This window comes from Carassius auratus, chromosome 31 (genome assembly GCF_003368295.1).
Source record: "Carassius auratus strain Wakin chromosome 31, ASM336829v1, whole genome shotgun sequence".
In the NCBI taxonomy this organism is placed as follows: domain Eukaryota; kingdom Metazoa; phylum Chordata; class Actinopteri; order Cypriniformes; family Cyprinidae; genus Carassius; species Carassius auratus.
In genome coordinates, this window is record NC_039273.1 from 21,310,573 (window position 1) to 21,331,174 (window position 20,602).

A 20,602-nucleotide genomic window follows, 5' to 3' on the forward strand; every position below is an offset into this window, starting at 1 on the left:
ACCGGGGTTTGTAATTGTGTTGGTGGTTCTTCATTAGAGCCTGTGTGTGTGTGTGTTTGTTGGGGGTTGGGGCGTGGGTGGGTGGGTGAAGAGCTGAGGCTCTTAGGACTATGAGCTGCGTCATTAACGGAGGCTGGGCCTCTCTGCGTGCAGCCAGAATGTCAGCCGTACCTCGGTCATTTGAAACATAATAAGCACAAGTACAATGAGTGCAATGCAAGCCTGCAGGGGGAGGGGGGAAGTGGAGAGAACACAGCCTGTCTCTTCCATTGGGCTGTTTTTTTTTTTTTTTTCTTAAGAGGCTTGATTGGAAGATATAATAACCTAGTGAATAATAACTGGTAAAGATGATCTCCCCCAAGACTGATGGAGACCAAATTAATGTGGCGATTTGGATTTAATTGTTATTTTTCTATTAGGGTGCATAAAGACAGAGGAGATGTCCATCTAGAGCGGGAGCTGTGCTTGCAGCTATTGATTTTTTTTTCCTTCTCTTTTCTTTCTCACCCCTCTCTCTTTCTCTCTCCAACACAGATTTTAATCATCTCCGAACACCACATTCCCTAATACCATTAACAACACTAACCTTCCAGCGCCACAAAAGCGTTTAATTTCCAATGACACAAATTTCTCTCCAAGAGACTCAAATAGTGTCTTAACGCAGTTCGGTGGCCTTAAGGTTTTGCTTTCTGGAATAATTGAATTGTGATCCTCTCACTTAGTCTTGCATAAAATCACTAGCCAAAGAGCTAATCAGTGCAAAAGAGACAATAGTTTCCTCAGTTTGCCTTATTAGCCTGTTTTAAAAGAGTAAAGAGCGGTTTTCTCGCGACTGACTTTGTAACAACTGATGCTCACGTCAGAAACTGATAATTAGAGTAAAATCGCCTCGAACACTAATGTGAACAGAAATGTTTCTGTTATGTATTTAAGCTGTTTGTTCCAATGCTGTTTGTATCCATAAATAAAAGATGACCTTTAAATGTTTACATAATTTATACAGCCATAAATTCTTAATATATCTGACTCCAATGAGAGAGCATGCTGCTTGATTATGGTTCATAGTTGAGTTAAAATACAGACTGTCTGGGGTGATATATACACACACCTGTATTTGAGTCGGCAATTAAACCATTTTTATATCTGACTGGAGCAGAGGCTGTCTCCTCTACCTACTCAATGATTAAGCATATATTTAGAGCAGTTTTAAGACTGGGAAAGTGTTTAGTTATATTTAGAATACAAAAACTCTCATTTTGGCTTTTAAAACGAACATATATTAAAGTGCAGGTTACAAATTATTACATCATTATCGGGATGTAAAAACAAATCAAACTAAATGAAAGAAATTACTTTGCAGTTAGCTGGTAAGTTGATCAGAAACTGCACCATTTTTTTTTACATTTTAATTAATTTAATGTTAATCTGACCTTGCTGATGTAAGTTTGTGATTCAAATGAAATCTTTACATTGGTGAAATATTTATTTAGGACAGAATGAGTTTTTTCCCCTCTCTCTATTCCATGTGGAATATTCCCTGCATTAATCACCCAAACCAACAAATATGTCAAGAAAATCACTTTTGTGACAGGTGCAGTTTGACAGCTGCAACACAATAACCTGCGTTGTATAAGGAAAGAAAACACACACACACACACACACACACACACAAAAAAAAATATATATATAGATATATATATATAATTAAAAACAAAAAATAATGCAAGATAAGGTTTCAATGTCAGCCAAATATATTTTCTCCATTGGAAATAAATACATTTTGCACCCTAGTCATGATTATTAGTGTGTATAGTGATCATACTGGCTGCACATAAGCTGACCTTTGACCTCTGGATGTAATGTTTCTGCAAAGGCATGCGAACAGATGCTAACCTGATTTTTTTTCCACTGTTTACTGTAGGTGCATCATCCCTATGTGAGGAAAGTCTAGTTAATATGGCGGCGATGAGGTAAACAGGAAGTGATGGAGTGGCAGACCCACAGGGGATAACCACATGAGGGGTGACAGACCACTGACATCAGCCCTTGTTCTCTTTCTCGCTCGCTCACTTACTCAACACCCCCCCCCCCCACCCCCACACTCATTTCCAGGAAGGGGTCATTAATGTGGGAGAAAAAACGAATCCAGTCATGGCTTTAAAATGGAGTATCTTTTCATAGAGATGCAATCATTCCTAACGGGTCTGAGTCAGGCTGCAGATCTCACAGGAGAACAGCACAATGAAGCTTTTAATTCCTCCATTAAGGAGACAAAATACATCATTTTATTATTAAAGCATGGTTTGTAGGGGAAAAAAACAGCTCCCTTAAGTGGTAGCAGGGTTCATCTTAAACTGACCAATAAACCGAGAAAATTATCCGCTTTTCGTTCTCTTCAACATACTCTTATAAAACTACAGCAGTAACATCTAGCAGATCTAACATCCGTACAGTAGTTAAATGTTCACATTTAACAGTCGTAATTGACATTTTCCCTCGCTCCCTTCAGCAATGATATATCAAAGAGTGCATCAGCCGCCGGAGGAGGAGAGAAAACATTAGGAGGATTAATAAAGGGGGGGGAGGAAAATAGATTGAGCGTTCACCAAGACCAGTAAAATAGGATCTGTCAAGCAACCCTGCAACATCTATCCTGTGGAGAGAGAGAAAAAAAAGACAGAGGTACATTTTCATGGATGGAAGGAAGGAAAAACAGAGGACAAGCCCGTGCAGCTGATCAATTTCCCTAGATTAGCTTTCAGCGGCTGTGCCTGCTTCCATTTGTAAAGATAATATTATTTAATAACCCTTTTGGGTGACTATTTAAATTATCATACTGCCTACAGTGCAAGGCGCTAATGGAAATATTTAACATAAATTCCCTTTAAAAAATGACGCCTTAAACAACAGTTGTAAGAATTATTCTGAAATTAAAGGAGTGTGCATAAATGATTCTCCCTGGCCTTGATGTGTTGTTCTCAATTACATTTTGCTGAACTGGAACGATGCTAGCACGGTGCTTTATCGTGCATATATATGCGCTGTTACAAATGTCATATGGAAGCTATTTATGGCCACGAGCATTGGTGCCAAGGGCATAGAAAACAGGGATGTTATTGAATAAATTCAGCAGTACAACGATAGATTAGGTAGAGCCCTGCCTTCGCGAAGTTCCACCTGAGAAATGATAGCTTGGCTTTTGTTGTGCGCCTTCAAAGACAGACATCTGAAAGTCTGAAATGAAGAGACAAAGCTATAAGCATTCCTTGGTCTTATTCACCTTCAACTTCTTTTTAATGATCTCATTTCATAACACCTTCCTGCGGACCTCCCCTTTCCTGTCTGGCTAACGCCAAATTGCATAATGCCAACTGAACACTTGCATTTGTTCTCCCTTTCCCTTCTCAGGAAATCTATTTAAATTGTCACGCCAACTGTCAGTCCGTATCAGACCTTGATTTATGCAAAAACAACGTCTGCTTTAATTAGTCATTTCGCCTCACTGCTGTCTGTGCTCTAGGCGGCGAGCTGGGTCAGACATTTGGAGGAACCTCCTTTTTGTATGATCAAAACTAGGCCATCAGCAACACCGTGATAATAGCCGTGTCTCAACACCCCAGCAACACGTGAGAGTGTGTGTTCGAGTGTGTTTTTATCCCCCATGAGCCATCCATCTCCACTCAGCAGGGTGGTTTTGGGTGGAGCACGGATAATCACAGCAGTCACTATACACCTGGAGGACTGGAAAATAGTAAACAACTAACAGGTAGTTTTTCCTGTCAGCTCTCTATACTTTCCCAGGCACTTGAGAGAGAGAGAGAAAAAAAGGAAAAGGAGGAATGTTAACACAGCAATCTAACACTAATCAAGAGAGAATTAGCAAGAATGCACCACATTATGCACTTGTACGGGTTTAGTGTCCGTGATCTTCAAAAAATGAAAGTACACTACACCATGTGTTTTTGCTCGTTTCGGATTGCGACACTTCTTGATTATCCCAATTGCAATCACATAGAGCAAACAAAAGTAGCTGAAACCTCGTGCTGATTTCAGATGGAAAACTCACCGAACAGATGCTCAGAAGAGAGCGACTCTCTTGTCAGATGTTGGGGAAGTGCGTGTGAGTAACGACAATCACATGAATGGGAGGGCAGACAAACATATTCTCACAACAATTTCTATTTCAGGGTCTGTGCGCAGCTTTGCTGACTGAAGTGGCATTGTGTCCTTTGTGAAAGCATGGCCCTCTGAGGTGCGTTCATGTGTTGTGAACCTCGGCCAGGGGAAAAAAAAGCAAGAGGCTGATGGAGACCAGGGGAAGGCGTGGGAAAGCGACTAGAGAACTAGTGATCGGAGGCCGGTGAAAAAGCCAAGCGATCTGCAGGCATTCCTTTGTGATTACACATCTGAGGAGAAAGAGGCCAGACATTCTTTCAGCCATGTCTGAAGCTGCTGACTTCTACCCTGTTGTTTTTTTTCTTATCTGTAAAAAGAAAGAAACTCAGCTGTGACCATTTTATTTGGTGAATGCAGTCTGTGTTTCCTAATACAGAAGCATGACGTGGCCTGTATCAGCCCCTTTCAACTTTTACAACTTAAAGTCCCAAAAAAATCAAGCAGAGAGTGGAAGCTCATGTCCTTGCTCTCAAAAAAGATACAAGATATTTGACGCCGGGCACCCATGTTCAGTGCTTCCTTCCTCTTTCGCAAACATAAACCTTAGAAGTCTTCCTTAATCCAGTCATCCACTGGTGGGAGGCCGAACATGACAGCAGACGGACAAGGCAAACACTGGTGGGGGTGGTGCTTGTGCTCCGGCTTTGTTCTGATGGTGACCTCTTCATTATAGGGCCTTTGTCACCATGTAAGGATTAAGAGTGAAAGAGAGCTCTTCCTCTATCACACAGAGTTAAAATCTGTCTCCTAATCAAATGTTCTTCCATATGTGCACATCAGGGCATGAGGCAGGAATCTTTACTATTTTAAATTTTAAAGATGTTTCCTCTCATCCTACTCTTTAAAAATGGATCTGAGTACACAGCGGTGGACTTCTGTAAAGTAAACCAGTTATTAAATAAAGTACTTCTTAAGTAGCTTATCTTTGGCTATGATCAATGACCCAATTATAAAGAATTCATTTAATATTCTCGAGAAATTAAGTCAAAAGGCATGCTGTTTAATTAATTTAACTGTTCAGTCAAAAAAATGGATGCAATTGAAAACGCATTTTGTATCAGCTATCAGTCCTCCTAGACTCAGAAATTGATTTTTCCCCCTTCGAAGCTTGTGTGCATAATGACAAATTGTTTGCCTCAGTTAATCAAATAGCAATATGAATATAGTTAGTGTATTTTAAGACATTATAGCTTGTAAAGCAACATTTTAGTTTGCATTGTTCTCATTAATGTCTTATTATCACACGTGCAATATTTTAATTACCACTGTGACAGAATAAATGCCATGTGGCTGTGAGCAAACACAAGTGAAACGGTGCAGTTATTACTGTATCAGATGCATTATGCCTCCCTCTACTGGACAATTAGACAAACTCTTTAACAAATGCCATTGTGTTCAGTTTAATTGTTCGGTTTAATTTATTCGTATTTACACTGAACGACACTAGAAAAATTACTATTATTTACCAGAATTTATTTCACACTACTGCCTTTGTATGCCACCTGCATTTTTAAGTTTTACAACATAACTTTAATTATTCAGTGACCAACATTATATAACACTATGACGGACAACTAACAGAAAAAGAAAAAAGTCAAAACCCCAAGTGTAAACACACAAGTACACTTGTAGACAAAATTCTGAATAAAGTGTATAAACAGTTTAAATAATAAAGCATAAAAATATTAAAAGTCTTGGTGTTGTAATTTCTAATTAACAAGTCTCTTATACTGTCAATGTTCTGCCTCGTTTCACTCACTAAGTATTTTCAGTTGTGTATTAGTAAATTTAAACTATACTTTATAGACGTGCAATTAAAAAATTTATTAGAATAAAAATTATTAATAAAAATTATTAAAAATCTTTCTGGGACTCAGGTATAGACTTTTGGACATCAGGAACAACATTATGTTAATAAGGCATTTTGGGGAAGCACAACAAGTCATTAGGGAAAGAAATTTGGCTAAAAATAGTCTGAAACATAAAAACTTACTGGTGAATGAAAAAATAAAACATTGTTTTTGCCTATACATGTCTTTTCATGACTATTTATTTTTTGAAATCCTTGCGTCCTCTACAAAGGACATAGAATAAAATATGAATAAAGTATCTTTTTTTGCAATTCTTTCTTATGCCCCAACCAATTCATAATAAATAATAATACTATTAATAATAATAATACATTTTACAAAACTTTCTTTCTGTTTCTCAGGAAGATATATTTAATTCGTTTTATTAATAGTGCAATTTTCTTTTCAAATTATAAAAAGAAAAGACCTAATTTAATTATAGGCTATATTTTTTTGATCTTCCTCAAGATCAAAGATCAGATTTCTGTATATACCAATGGATGGGGTAGAGAGGCACTCTAATTTTATTTTGGATTTTACAACCTAACACATGTATCATTTACATGCAGTATGTCAAGAGAAAAGAGGGCGGGCCGTATTTCGCTACTCTGTCGTTCACTGGCCGGGGCAGCTGACACTCAGCCGCCGTGAACAGAGTAGGCGTTTCCTGCGGGTCTCCGCTTACACTTTAAACCACGTGACCCTCCCTATATCAACACACGGACGCCATTAATATTAAAAGCAGAGAGACGGAAAATCAGAGGTGAGTTCACACGGAAGTAATGCCAATCGGACCGTTTTAATACATTGAAATTCCTTCGTTTTAACAGGTATTGATTGCTAAGTGTAATTTAAATATAAACGCTTGCGGTTTAATTGCAGTCGATTACCCAGCGAGTTGTATTCTTGTTGTAGTTACGAAGTGTCCTTGCTAACAAAAACAAGGCCTAACGTTAGACATCTGGCAGAGTGCTGGTTTATTAATGCGACTGACTCCTGGGATCACATGCAACCCAGAGCGTCTAGTTTAACGGGTCAGTGGCGCATGTCATGATCATGTCCTTTTATTAATTGAATGCACTGACTTAAATCTGTTTGATTTATTTGAGCAAAAGCGTTTGTGCGGTATAAATATTCCGTGTTAACCTCTTCTGCGAGTCATTTGTTTTTTCTAATGTGCTGGGAACCCGAGAGCTTTGCTGAGCTAATGCAAATCACTGGCAGCTCACCTTTTTGATATGCACCAGCTGTGGTTTACAATCAGAATTATGCTGTTTGTCCTGTCAAGTTCATGCAAGTGCACCAAACAGGACTTAAACATTGTGGTCTGGAAACCGGAGAGATATTTAAATAGGTCGTTGTTGGTATTTAAAAATTTGTTCCTAAATATCTGAATAAAAATAGTCAGACTTGCACCCGTTGACATTTAAAATTCTTTGTTCAAACTGATGCACAGGAAGTCAAGGAAGAGCACATATGTGCTGAAGTGTGCTCAACACTTTTAGAAACCTCAAAATGAGGAAACTGCAAGAAAGCATTCGTTTAAAATGGCTCTTAATTTTATTAATGTACTGATTTGTGTTTTTTGAGTGTACAGTCCTTGGGTTTAACAAGATGTTCCTGCACTGGTTGCATAATCAGCAAACAAAGCCACAAGGTTTCACATGTTTTTTTTTTTGTTTTTTGTTTTGTTCTGCCTCTCCTTGCATGCACGCCCTGAAGTTAATGTATTTCGCATTCTGCTTGTCATTCACCTTTAGTACCTTTACCAGTGTTGATCTATGAATACTTTGAAAAGAAATGAATGCGGAACAGTCATTTATTTCCTCACTGTCATGTCTTTCGAAACCCCATATGAGTTTCTTGTTTCCGTCAAACAGAAATGGAGAAGTTCACCAGACTGTCATAGCCTTAGTGAATAGTGGCAACTCCAAATTTGGTTAAATCTGCAAATCATATAGCCTTTGAATACTTGAAAAATAGTGCAGAAGTTGTTAGACTGTGCTCTTTTTGTTGTTGTTGTCAGTATTAGTGCATGGAAGAGAGTAGCACAGACATTCAGAAGATAGTTTTAAATGATGCAAGAGCGGTTCCAAGCTGCGTCATATGAAATGATGCATCAAAATAGTCGCTTTAGCTGTCTAAAAGCTTTGAGGCCTACTATATATTCTAAATGAGTATGCATTTCAAGTACAGGCTTAAGCTTGCAGTCGCCCCTCTCTCAGTTGCTCTTTTTCTGCCTGACACCTGACAGAAGCACTGCTTTCGTGCCTTCAGGTTAAGTTTAGCAGTGTTCGCACTTGGCAAATGTGATTTGGAAAAAGCCTGACATGGAGCAGAGAGCTTTCATTGCAGGAAGGTGCTATTTTGATACTTTACTGTAGAGGGGTGGGTATTTATAGAGGACTTGATGAAGGGTGCAGCAGAAAGATGTGTACGTTTAAGAATGGGGGGGGGGATAAGGTGGTCCATACTGTCTGTGTGTTTAAGAACGCAACCGCTCCAAAGCCTTTTTCCTCAGGGTTACAGATAATTGGTAATGTCAGGCATGTTTGAACTTTTGTTTACATTACTTTGTGCTCTCTCTCTGTGTGTGTGTGTGTGTGTGTGTGTGTGTGTGTGTGTGTGTGTGTGTGTGTTGATCAATGTCTAGACGTAAATAAAAGCCTAACTTAAAATCTGTTCCTCAAATAATAAAGAGATTAAATCGCAGTGCTTGTATGGTTTATTTTTATGATATATTTTTATACTTTTTGAAGCATACAAATATTGGTAGCATGAACTTTAAGAGGCTGGGAGAATGTAAAAAAAAAAAAAAAAAATTAAAATATTTCCAAGGTGAACTAAAGGCTTACTGGCTTTGGGAGCAACATGATAGTTAGTAAATGACGACAGGATGTTCATTTTTGCGTGAACTAAACCTTTAATAATGTGCTAATAGTTCTTTAATGTGTAATTATGATGAATGGAGTCTGAAGCAGTAAGAAAGTAAGTCAGACTGGTTTGGAACAATGCGAATGTGAGTACATGACCAAATGTTTCCTTTTTTGGTGAACTATTCCTCTAAAACCCATCACACTGCTGGAGGCAACTTGTAATGCTTGACAGTTTATAGAAGAACATGACATAAGGACACGCCTGAAACATGTCATTACCAAACCTGTTTTTAAATGGGATTTAGCGGGGACTGCTGTCATGGGTGTGCGGCTGTAATGGTGTCTCTCTCTGTCTCTCAGGGTGCAGTTTAGAGATGGATTCGAAATCTCGTCGGTTTCCGTTTGCTGTCTCCAGCTCTTCCTCGCTGTCATCGCCGTCCTCACTCTCCTCCTCATCTTCAGCGCTCAGTGCGAGCAGACTCTATGGCAGAGGGAGCGTATTGGGAAGAGATCGCTTTAGCAGAGAAGCTTCTGTCAAATTAGACTCTGACTATCAGGTAATACATTGACACATTCATTTCTGTATTGTCTGCGTTCACATCCACGAGTAGTGCAGCTCAGTAGACCACTGCCATCTCTTCTGAATCATCAGTCCCTTCTGCTAAACCAGTCACCCAGAAATCCATATATTTCCCCTACATAACCTAGCACTGTTAAAGTAGTGTTTCAGGTTCAGTACCGGTTGTATAGTTCTATCTGTGATATGATGTTGATTACCACAGAAAATAGCTTTTCCTTTAGATTGAATGGAAGTCTATGGGACGATGATGTGTTCCACAAATTGATTATGCCTCAGAGACCTAAGCATTGATATTCATGTTAGCACCCCCTGCCCCATCTTTAAACTCTGTTTGCACAAAATCTGTATACACAACATGGAAAAGTTGTGTTCACAACAATTCAATGCATGTATACACACCCATGCATACATGTATATTCTACCAGTGAGGATGCAGTCATGAAATAATGAATACTGTAATTTTTATATTAAACATATTAAAAATGTAATGCGTTGTTGTTGTTGTTGTTTTTTTTTTGCCCAACATCAGGGTTTCCAGGTTTGAGTGGGGGAAAAAAGCATGATGGTCAATCAAAAAACTAGCCAAATATCATATCTCAAAATATACTGCTCTTATATATTTTACTGTCACTTATGCATTATAATTTCAACATGAAAATCAGTATAAAGTTGTGATCAATTGTGATTTTATAATTCATGAAATGCTAAACCTTTAATCTACAGCAACAGCTTTTGCTATGCATTTTGTGTTTTTAGTTGTATAGAAATGTTAAATAACGAAGTGTAATTTCAGACTGTTAGCTACTGTTGCATGTAGTTTTTCACATATTTAGTGAAAATTAGCTATTAAATTGATTTATGCAGTCATAACAGTTCTGTTATGCTGGGTCTCTAAGGGTTATCAATAATAAATGTTAATATATTTTTCTTGTTGTTATTAACAAATATAATGGTGAATAGTTTTAGCTTTTTTGCGGGGTCTGTCTGATATATACCAAAGTGTCTCCGATCCACAACATCGGTATCATGTAGATACTGGCCTAGATGCTAGATCGGAGGGGAGAAAAAAAATATGATCCGATACCTATCCAACACAAACCAAGGGAAAATCTATCTTAACCTCTTTACCATCGCCTAAATGTTTGAGTATTAGCATTTCCCTAGCTGTGACATCCAGTTCAGCAAAACACTTACGTTTTATACGTATATTAGCATATACGCAAACCCTTGCTCTCATCTCATGTTTGTGGCTGTCTGCAAAAGATCATAACTGATGGACAACTTTGCCTGGGAAAAGACATGAGTAGTCCGGCGCCGAGATAAGGAAAAGAAAAAGCCAAAGATGAGGCCTGTGCATCACTTTTAGGTAGTTTTATAATCCTGTTAATCTTTTTTTGATTTTGATAACATTTAAGTTAATAACTTGATTTAATGTCGCATCTGCCTTAATATCCTCTTAGATTTTCAATGTTCCGTTTAATTAATTCAATTCAAATATCCAATTAATCTTTCATTTTTGGCCACCTTTTTGCGATAGAAATGCCAGCCTCTATAAATTCTTCAACAAAAATGTGGACAATCATTACCCTTACAAAAACGAATCCTTGGTTTTATTGAAGTCAAATTTTCTTGCGTGTCATTTCTGAATGCTTGAGACTGTAAAATCAAACCGAAAACCGTATTAGTAAAATCATAGCCATAGGCAACTATCTAGGTACAATTGTAATTTGTAAATAAGTTGTATTTTTACTTGTTCATTAAATTTTTTTTTTCAATGCTACTGCTAAATACTATTGCACCTGCAAAACACAGTTTATTTTTATTAGTGTATTATGTGTATTTGTAATGTATCTTTTATTTTTTTGTTAATAACAAAGATAAAATAATGACTTTTTTGTTTATAGGTGACTAATTGAGCAAAGTGCTTCCATTTATTAATAGTATTAGTTCAAGAATAAAATAAAAATATCGGATTGATATCGTTATCTGCAAATAGCCAAAGCTGCGGCATTGGAAGTGGAAAAAGTTGTATCAGGACATGCCTACCAAAGTATTTACCTAAGGGACTTTTTCTTTTCTTTCCTCTATCTTTCTCTTCCTCTCGTCACTGTATAAGTTGACTTGTTTTCTCCACCCCTTCAGTCAGTAAAACTTCATGAAAATTCTCGAAGCATGAGAGCGGCACTGTGGAGCTCCGTGTGTTTATCTCTATTAGCATCTCATATTCCGCAGCACTGCTGGGGCTCTGGAAAGGTCTTCGTGTTACACTGCCTTGGTTCACTGGGCTTTTTATAGTGCACACTAGATTCCTGGCCCTGGTGTATCTCATCAACCTGTCAAGGACTGTCTCGCTAGATAAAGTTACTGAAACTTCCAGAGTCGTTTCTGACTCCCAGAGTTTGTTTTAAACATCACATCTAAGAACTTGACTACATTAGTCAATGTTGAAGTAGACATTAAACAACGTTAGCCACCATCAGCACATCCATATATATAATTTGCCACCGGGGATTTCTCGACATAACACCGCAAACCACCTATATGCTTTAGGAAGGAAACTACTTGCAGAAGCTTTGTGGTTGGCTGTTGAAGTCTGTATACTGGCCCATGCATCTCATTATTGATGTAGTTGAATGACTCAATAATTATTGAATCTCTTCCTGTCACATGTTTCTGTTTTAACGTTCATATGCTGTATGTTCATTTCCAATGTTTCCTGTGTGTTGAAGAGCTCTCGTCTGCTGAGCTCTCCAAGAGGTTACAATTCAACTGAAAGCCGTCACTCCAACTGGAAGCTCTCTACTCCTGTCTCTCTGTCTTCATCATCATCGTCATCTTCATGTGATCGAACATGGACAGGATCCACCAGTGGGGACCGAAGCAGACTTGTAAATAGTTTGGTTATAAATCTTGTATAAACAAGTTCTATAAAGTGGTTTTATAATAAGATATGAAGGATCCGAGAATCTGTTAAGCAAACATCCCAGATGGGACATCTGATTGCGTTTGTTTGTGTATTTGCATTTTAGACCGACTCTGAGAGAAGACCGGGAACCTACTGTGGACTTCTTGGCACATCCCAAGACAGCGAGTCTAAAAGAGCAAAACTTTCCTACACGAATAGAGCAGGATATCCCAGAACCCCATCGGCACCTAAACTTGCCAGTTCTTATTCCACTTTAGGAAGTATGTCGCATTAGTTACAAAAATACTGTAACTATAGGAAATATTGTGTGTCTATTCAGAGTATGGATTTATGGTGGATTAACGCATTGATCTTGTATGTAGATTCTTCATGGAAATCCTCCATCAGTCCTTTGTCTAGATCCTCTTCATCATCCCCCTCCTCATCTTTGTCCACTCCATCAGAGGGTCTTTGGGCTCGCAGAGATTTGGAGAAGAGGGGGGATTCAGGACTGACCTCACTGGGGGAGTCTAGTTACCGGCCTAGCGGGTTGACATCTTCACTGTGTATGTGCAAACATCTACTCACATTTACATAGACACAGTCATCTACTAACAGTCTAGTCCTGCTCTTGTGGTCTGTTCTCTGTACCAGCCTTCTTTCTCTGATTGGTTCTAGCCATGATGACTTAAATTCACTTTTTCAAAGTATTTTTATTAAACTGTTGGGATATTGTTTAAAGAAGTGCTGAATGAAAACTTTAGTTTTTTTTATTTTGTTCATAATGTAATAATTCAGTAAGAACACAATTATTATTTTTTGGATTGGGCCAATAGTTTCTTAAATAGCATCTTAAATGTTGCTGTGGTCATATGGCCGTTGTGGTTTAATTTTTATGAACACTTGGGGTGGAAACTCTTTACTGTAAATTGTCAGATTTTTTTTTTATATTGCTGATGTCATGGCATTTCTTCTAACATTTATATGCCCTCCTTAGACTAAGCCCACATTAATTATAGTGATACATTTGAAAATGCATAATTTTGTCAATTCACCCACACTTTTGAAGACTCTATCCCAAGTCAATAATTTTGAGAAGTGTTTCTGCGTTGGTGGGTGGACTGTGAAAATAGAGCTATTTGAAAACGATGGCTTGTTTTTGGTCATGTGAAGCATTGTACTCCTTTTCAGACGTATCCTTGTGGACGATCAACTTTTGGGAAAATGTATAAAACTACTAATGGGAACTGAGGGCGAAAATTCAGTTTTTAGATTTCCAAATTAATGTGGACAATAGCCTATTGCAGTGGTTTTCAACCGTGTACCTGGAGGAGAGTTGCATGTCTCCTTAATCAAACAGAAACCCTGTTGGAAATCGCTGGTCTAATGTATTGCATTGTAGCCCATAATGGTAACTCTATCTTTCATTTTTGTGCTTCAGACCGCTCTGATCGTGTTACCTCCACCTATGCACAAGGTGCTCGACCCAAAGAGAGCCAGTATTTATCCCACAGAGAGAATGGTTCATCTAGTCGACGTATCTCAGCCGAGTATCTCCCTTCTCCTCTGGAGCGCAGCTCCTACAGGATGACCTCAGATTACCAGTCTGGTCCATTCTCTCGTGATATGCCACGCTCCAGCTCTAGCTCCACCAGAACCACAGCCTCTGTCTCGGAACCATCCCAGCGCTCATCCTGGAGCTCCACCCCTTACACGCCCCTCACTGACTGTAGCTCCAGCCCTCCTTCCTCTAGCCCCGCCCCCACTCCACTTCCCGCTCAGAATGGCGGTGATTCAGATGGCAGGCGAACAACCAGGCGTCTGCTATCTCGGCTTTTCTCCCGACGCTCCAGTCAGGAATCAAACTCTACCACCAGCTCTGCCTCTGATTCAAGGTCATATGACTCAAGCCCAGATGAAGCCCCAACCTCTGAAGCTTCTCCTCCTGTCAATAGAGAAAATTTGGAAGCAGAGTTGAGGAGCTTGCGCAGACGCGGACCAGCTCTCGCTCCAGTACAGGAGAGCTCTGTAGTAGAGCCCGCACAGGAATCGATCAGATCTCCGACAGGCCTGTCCTGGCTGAACTGGAACCGCTGTACCCCACTGTTTTCTCGACGCAGGAGGGAAGGGCGTGATGAAAGCGCCCGCATGGACCCTCATCGTTCAACCCAATTCCCTCTTGGTGACCGAGATGGCCGTAAAACACCCGACCGGGCCACAAATTGTGATGATGATGATGAAGAGGAGTCCTCTGAGGGTGCCACATCAGCATCCTCTTCTGGAGCCTCAGGTCTCTCTGCATCACTACTGCAGGACGGAGTCCGTCTGGCAGGACGAAACCATAGCATGGGCAGACTGATGACCAGCCCACTCTTCCGTATGCCTGAGAATATGATAATTGGGGTGGGAGTGGGAGCAGAAGGGAGGAGTCAAACTGATGAGCAGCCCGCCCCCTCCAGAGACCCAGAGAGACTGCGAAAGATTCAGGAGAGGTCAGAGGGCAATTTTAATGATCTCTAATTGTTGTGATGGGGGGTAGAAAAAAAAAAACAGTAAAGGTATGGTTTCATTATCAAAAAAAGTCCATTGTTATGAATGTAGCTACGTATTAAGCACAGATTCCATATAAGGGGTCACTTTTAAACCAAGCGCTGAAGTACACACTTGGGCTACGTTCACACTGCAGGCTGAAATGACCCAATTCAGAATTTGTTTTTTTTTTTTTTTTGCCCTATGCGACCTGACAGTCTGAATGACACGGATCCGATCTTTCAAATGTGACCCAGGCCACTTGGGTATGTGGTCCTGAATCCGATACGTATCCAATCTTTTGAAATGCGACCGCCGTCTGAACAGCCAGGCCACGTATGTCATTGATACGCTACAAACATAATTCTGCATTGAAGTTGGCGGGAACGAGAAGATAAACAACAACCATGGCGGACGATGCTGCTGAAACCAGTCAATGGAAGGGAAGAGAGGTCACAGATTTAATTAATATTTGGGGTGACTGCTCTATTCAGGCCTAACTCGAGGGCTCTTATCGGAACCGGGCGGTGTACGAAAACATTTCCAGCGAAATGGCCGAGCGTGGTTACAGACGATCCTGGCTCCAATGCCAGCGAAAAATAAAAAGCCTCCGAGCCGAATACAAGGAGGTTAAAGAGTGGAACAAACTAAGTGGCCGTCAACGTATCGCACTGTTGTTGACATCCATGTTTAACGTTAGCTACTTCCGCAAACGAGTGACATCGTCGACCATTGAGTACTCCTCTGCGCATGCGGGTCACTTCTGGGTCATTTCACGTTCTCACAGGAGATCACAAAAGGTTGCATTTAATTGGAAATGTGAACGGCCTTGCAAAAAAAAATCAAATTAAAAAAAAAAATCGGAATTGAGCATTAAGCCCTGCAGTGTGTACGTAGCCTTGGATGCACTTTAGAAACTGATCAATTACGACTTGCACAGTTTTCTCACTGTGTACTTATTTATAGGCTGTGTCCATTCCTGTTAACAAAGGGCCCCTTTCCTTCAAAGTTAAGATTCAGTCTGAAGCTACAGATCTGTTTGAATGTTTCTAGAAATCCAGAAGATCTTGATTAGCTGGTTCAATTGTGGTCAAATAGAAATGGGTCTAAACTATGAATGTTTGGGCACCCTTGGTGTAGTAGGATGCTCCCAATTTAATCTGCTGCTTTTATTCACACCCCCTTCCTACTATTAGCCTGCTGTTGGAGGACTCTGATGAGGAGGAGGGTGATCTGTGCCGAATCTGTCAGATGGGGGAGCAGTCGAGTTCCAACCCTCTGATCGAGCCCTGCAAGTGCACTGGCAGCCTGCAGTTTGTGCACCAGGACTGCATTAAGAAATGGCTCCGCTCCAAAATCAGCTCTGGTATGGATGTCTTTTCCTGAGAGCAGAAGTAAATTGAGTGTTTTTTTTTGTGTATATTCATTTGTTTGATGTGCACAGAGAAAGGAACAATTTCAGTCTGACAAAGAGGATTTGGGATTCATTTCCTGCAGTTCAGGACTACTGATGCATAACCATGTGAATCTCATTTAACTGTCTGTATTTAAAAAAAATTTCATTGTGGAGACTTATAGCCATTACAGAAGAATGCTGTGGCAGTGCCATCTTACAATTTGGAAAATGTCGTGTTTCGTTTTTCCCAAGAGCAACATAGCATTGCCAAAGTACAGATAAATTGTGGTTCAAAAATTCATTGAGGGCGAAATTTGCTAATAAAAGGTGAATTCAGGTATTTTTTTTCATTCATTGAGTCCATATTTCTGCTTTGATACACAGGTTCTAACTTGGAGGCAATCACTACCTGTGAACTTTGTAAGGAAAAACTGCACCTGAACATTGAGAACTTTGATATCAATGAGCTCTACAGATCTCACGAAAGGGTACGTTTATATACATATTGCACAATAAAGCACATTGTTTAGATTACCTATTATTTTTAAGGCCAAACACATTATTGCCATTGCATTTGTAAATTGTGTTGTCTGGCTGATCATACCAGACTAGCTTTCATTTTGCAAATTATTAACACTCATGATGCTCCAAACCTGTATGACTCCCTTCTGTGAAACCCAAAATTGGTTGGGATTGGTTAGGAATTTTATTTAATGAATTTATTATTATTATTATTACCATGTTTAATTTTTTCCCAATTATGTTTTTGACCAGTTGTGGTTTTTAAAGATTCTCTAAAGTGATGAGTTATGTGGAATTAAGGCCTGTTCACACCAACATGAATTTGGTCTGATCCCCCCCCCCTTTTTTGTGCTCGTTCAGACCAGTGTGTGAAAAAACAGCCGGTGTCACTTTAGGAAAAGCATAATTACATTGGTACACAAAGCATCACTGTGCAACTTCTGACACTCGCTTGTCAGAAAGAAAAATTAGTTTTTATATCTTTTCAAACAGATTTTCAGGTTTTTGCATCCGCTATGGTGTTTATCAAATAACACCAAAATACAACAGTACAGGGACCCCCCCAAAAAAGTTCTTTATTCTTCCTTTGCTGTTCACTGTTTAGCAAAACACTTTTTGTGAGAGCCAGGAAGTCCTGGTTTTATGTAACAGCAGAGTCTTTCAAAGTGTGAAAATGTCACATTGATAGCATGTCAATATTTGTTTTGGCCTGAAAAGAGGCATCAATATCCCATGCATTAATACTGCAAACTGACCTTTTTGAGTATGTTTTTGCATTTAAAAAATACGAGACTAGGTAGAGGAATAAAAAATAAAATAAAATAAAAAACATTCTAGACTCGTAACTTGTGCTCTGCATTGGTCTAGCATTTTTACATAGAAAAACAATAAATCAGTCGTCTGAACCATGATGGTAATGAAACAATGTTACAGGATTCGTTTAAAGTTGACTAACAATCACTCCAATCCAGCTTTTTTGGTACCATGATGCTGATGATCAACTTTGTTAACTCTGGCTTTTATCCTGAGTTTGTGGAGCGTTTGCATGCAAATGTGTGACATCATTGAAGAACAGCCAATCACAAGCCTCACAACATAGAGAAACTGTGATTTTACATCTCGCGCGTGCGAGAGAGCGAGCGAGCGAATGTGATTCAAACTTTTCCTGAAGGTTAAGAGGTTGAAGAATTTAAACGCATTTACACTGAAGAAAATACTTGTCCATGAAAGAGGACAAATAAATCAAATTAGGGCTGCGTGATTATGACATTTCTTAATTATTGATCATTCCCTGGAAATTGTAATTGCATTTTTATCACAATTTACCGGTGTTTGATGCAACTGCACGACATATTTTTATATGGAAAAAAATAAGCTGAAAACACTCCAACTACATTTTTTTGTACTTTTAAAAAGAAATATATTTACATACATAGTATGTACATGAGGAACAGGACTGTAAAATAAAGTGCTACCCTTTATTTTACACTCCTGTTCCTCATGTGCATACTATGTACTTATTATAGTAATTACAATAACTATGTAATAACTAGGTACTAACCGTGAACCTACCCCTAAACCTAACCCTACCCCATGTAGTTACCTTGTGTTACCAGAACTTTCTTAGATAAATACACAAAGTACACTATAAGTACATGTTAGTACACGTACTGTAAAATAAAGTGCAACCACTAAACTAATAATAATTAAACTAAAATTTATTGTGCGTAATAGATTAATAATTCTATAAAATAATGGAAAGTAATTCTCATTAAAGCTACACAATGTCATTGTCAAATATTTAAAAAATTTACTATATAGAAACCTTTCATTTGGAGTGACGCTGGATGCGTCAGTGTCACTATGCTCCCATTTGATTGGTCCAATTTTGGTTTAAGATCTCTGACCCAGAAAGTTAGCCGTGGAGCACAAGTAACACAGCTAAAAGCCAAGACACTTTCATGGTACCCAGGATAAGCCCCAACTAATCTGAAAGTTGCCTGGCTAGCCAGCTAATCCGGCATCATGCTACAACCCCAGAACTAGTATTTATCCAAAAATCTTCTCAAACTATTGATCAGAAACATCTTGAATAAGGAACATCAAAGACTGGTTATCTTCTCAAGTAATGTCACATCTATCTGTTCCATGAATGATATTTTAAATATAGTTTTTGATTCCTCAGTCGGAGTACGAGTTCATAAGCTGCGGGCTGTACCTGGTGGTGCTCCTGCATCTGTGTGAGCAGAGGTTTTCTGATGTCCTGGGTGCTGTAAATGATGCTGGGGTAAGACTTCCACATCTTTCCTGTATTGCTTTGTTTATCATTTATTTCTTTTAGTTCAGTACTTTGACTCATGTGGTGCATCACTCAGCATTGTGTATGTTATAAGCTAATGGTTGTAATTTTAAAAAACCAAAAATTCTCCCCTTTCTCGCTCAGTTTTTCAACTTGGCGAGAACTCTACATGAACACATGGACAATCTTGAAAGTATGTTATGAATTACTTCTATTTATTTTCGTACTGCATCATGAAACCCATAAATCTTGTCAGTTCATTTATATTAATCTTTATAAATTTGTTGATATCAGCTTCTTTTAAATGCTTAGGTAAGTATAGATGATAACCCAATGTTTGTTCTAGTGCTGGTATTAAATAAGCAAAAATGTGTACTTTGTACATAAAAATAATAATTAGTGAAATCTGTTTGCATGGCATTTACTACATCTGTTTTTTTATTAACCAACATAGTGAGTCATAATTGGCTGATGAATGCATAGAAGGAATTACCAGTGCCCTGTTGGTGTTAAAAATGCTTGTTTATGTTTACTTCTCCACCAGAAGGTGGCATCTGTTATTGCCCCCCCCCCCCTCCCAGTCAGGTTTTTTTTATAATGTTTCTGCATTTTCCTTATGTTTGGACTCAAAGGTTCATATGCAGAATCTGATGAAGATGAGGTGGAGGACAGCAGGCCGTCCATCGACTTCTGTGACTTGGAGGATGATGATGAAGAAGAGGAGGAGGTTTAATGTGTTGGCAGGGATGGAGGGGTGGCTTAGTCTGTCTCAGCATCCTCCCACTTGCTCTTCTTGACCTGTGTCCTCCTGTGTCACTGTTCTTAGCCTATCACAAGGCTTTCATAATATGCAGATCGTCTACAAACTGTATGGGAGCTGTTTGAATACTGTTGTTGTTATTATTATTATTATTAATTTTTTTTTTTTTTTTTTTTTTTTTTTGGTTCAGAGGTTGGTGAGCATTCTAAAGCTTTATTCAGTAAAAAAAAAAAGTATGGTGAACAGATGACTGCCATGAGTGCTTTAAATAACTATGCTTCGAAGCTGGTTTGGGGAAAGAGAGGATCTTGGATGATTCATACTTTTACACGAGGAACGTTCATCCACTCATTTATAGAACCGATTGAAAAGATTATGTTTGTTATCAATGTCTTTATTTTAAAAAATAAATAAGACCGTTAATTTCCTGGTTTTTGTTTTTATGTTATTAATACACTTTTTGTTTTTGGAGAATGAGGTTGAATGAGAAAATGTGGTCACCTTTTTTTTTTTTTTTTTTTCTCTCTCTCTCAAGACTTTCTCTTTACAGAAGACCTTTTCCACAGTCTGTTTGTATGTTGTACATTGTTATAATGTAATTCGCTTGAATTATTACAATAAAATGGAGGTATTTCAATACCCCACAAAAAACTGCCTTGTCCTTTTAACATTTAATGAACTGTGATTCTGTTCAGTTATTTCATGACAA

General features: G+C 38.8%; 1 protein-coding gene across 3 annotated transcripts; it reads left to right on the forward strand.

The window, feature by feature from the left end:
- Positions 1 to 6,709: 6,709 nt before the first annotated feature.
- Positions 6,710 to 20,545, forward strand: LOC113050816 (E3 ubiquitin-protein ligase MARCH7-like). Of its 3 annotated transcripts, none has more exons than XM_026214160.1 (11): positions 6,710 to 6,789; positions 9,263 to 9,459; positions 12,212 to 12,370; positions 12,512 to 12,668; positions 12,771 to 12,953; positions 13,829 to 14,879; positions 16,113 to 16,282; positions 16,697 to 16,800; positions 19,020 to 19,121; positions 19,278 to 19,326; positions 19,766 to 20,545. In XM_026214160.1, the coding sequence occupies exons 2-11, from the start codon at positions 9,277 to 9,279 to the stop codon at positions 19,864 to 19,866; spliced, it is 2,259 nt and encodes a 752-aa protein (XP_026069945.1). In that variant the 5' UTR covers positions 6,710 to 6,789; positions 9,263 to 9,276; the 3' UTR covers positions 19,867 to 20,545. The 3 variants fall into 3 exon arrangements, with proteins under 3 accessions (XP_026069945.1, XP_026069946.1, XP_026069944.1); XM_026214161.1 differs by lacking the exon at positions 6,710 to 6,789 and adding an exon at positions 6,838 to 6,856; XM_026214159.1 differs by lacking the exon at positions 6,710 to 6,789 and adding an exon at positions 7,018 to 7,060.
- The last annotated feature ends 57 nt before the right edge of the window (positions 20,546 to 20,602 follow it).

Bases quoted from the DNA above. Each gene is read 5' to 3' on its own strand.
- LOC113050816 (XM_026214159.1), top strand. From the start codon at position 7,033: ATGCAACCCAGAGCGTCTAGTTTAACGG. The intron at 16,283-16,696 runs GTATGGATGTCT...TTTGATACACAG, and splicing joins CCGCTCCAAAATCAGCTCTG to GTTCTAACTTGGAGGCAATC. The intron at 16,801-19,019 runs GTACGTTTATAT...TTGATTCCTCAG, and splicing joins TCTACAGATCTCACGAAAGG to TCGGAGTACGAGTTCATAAG.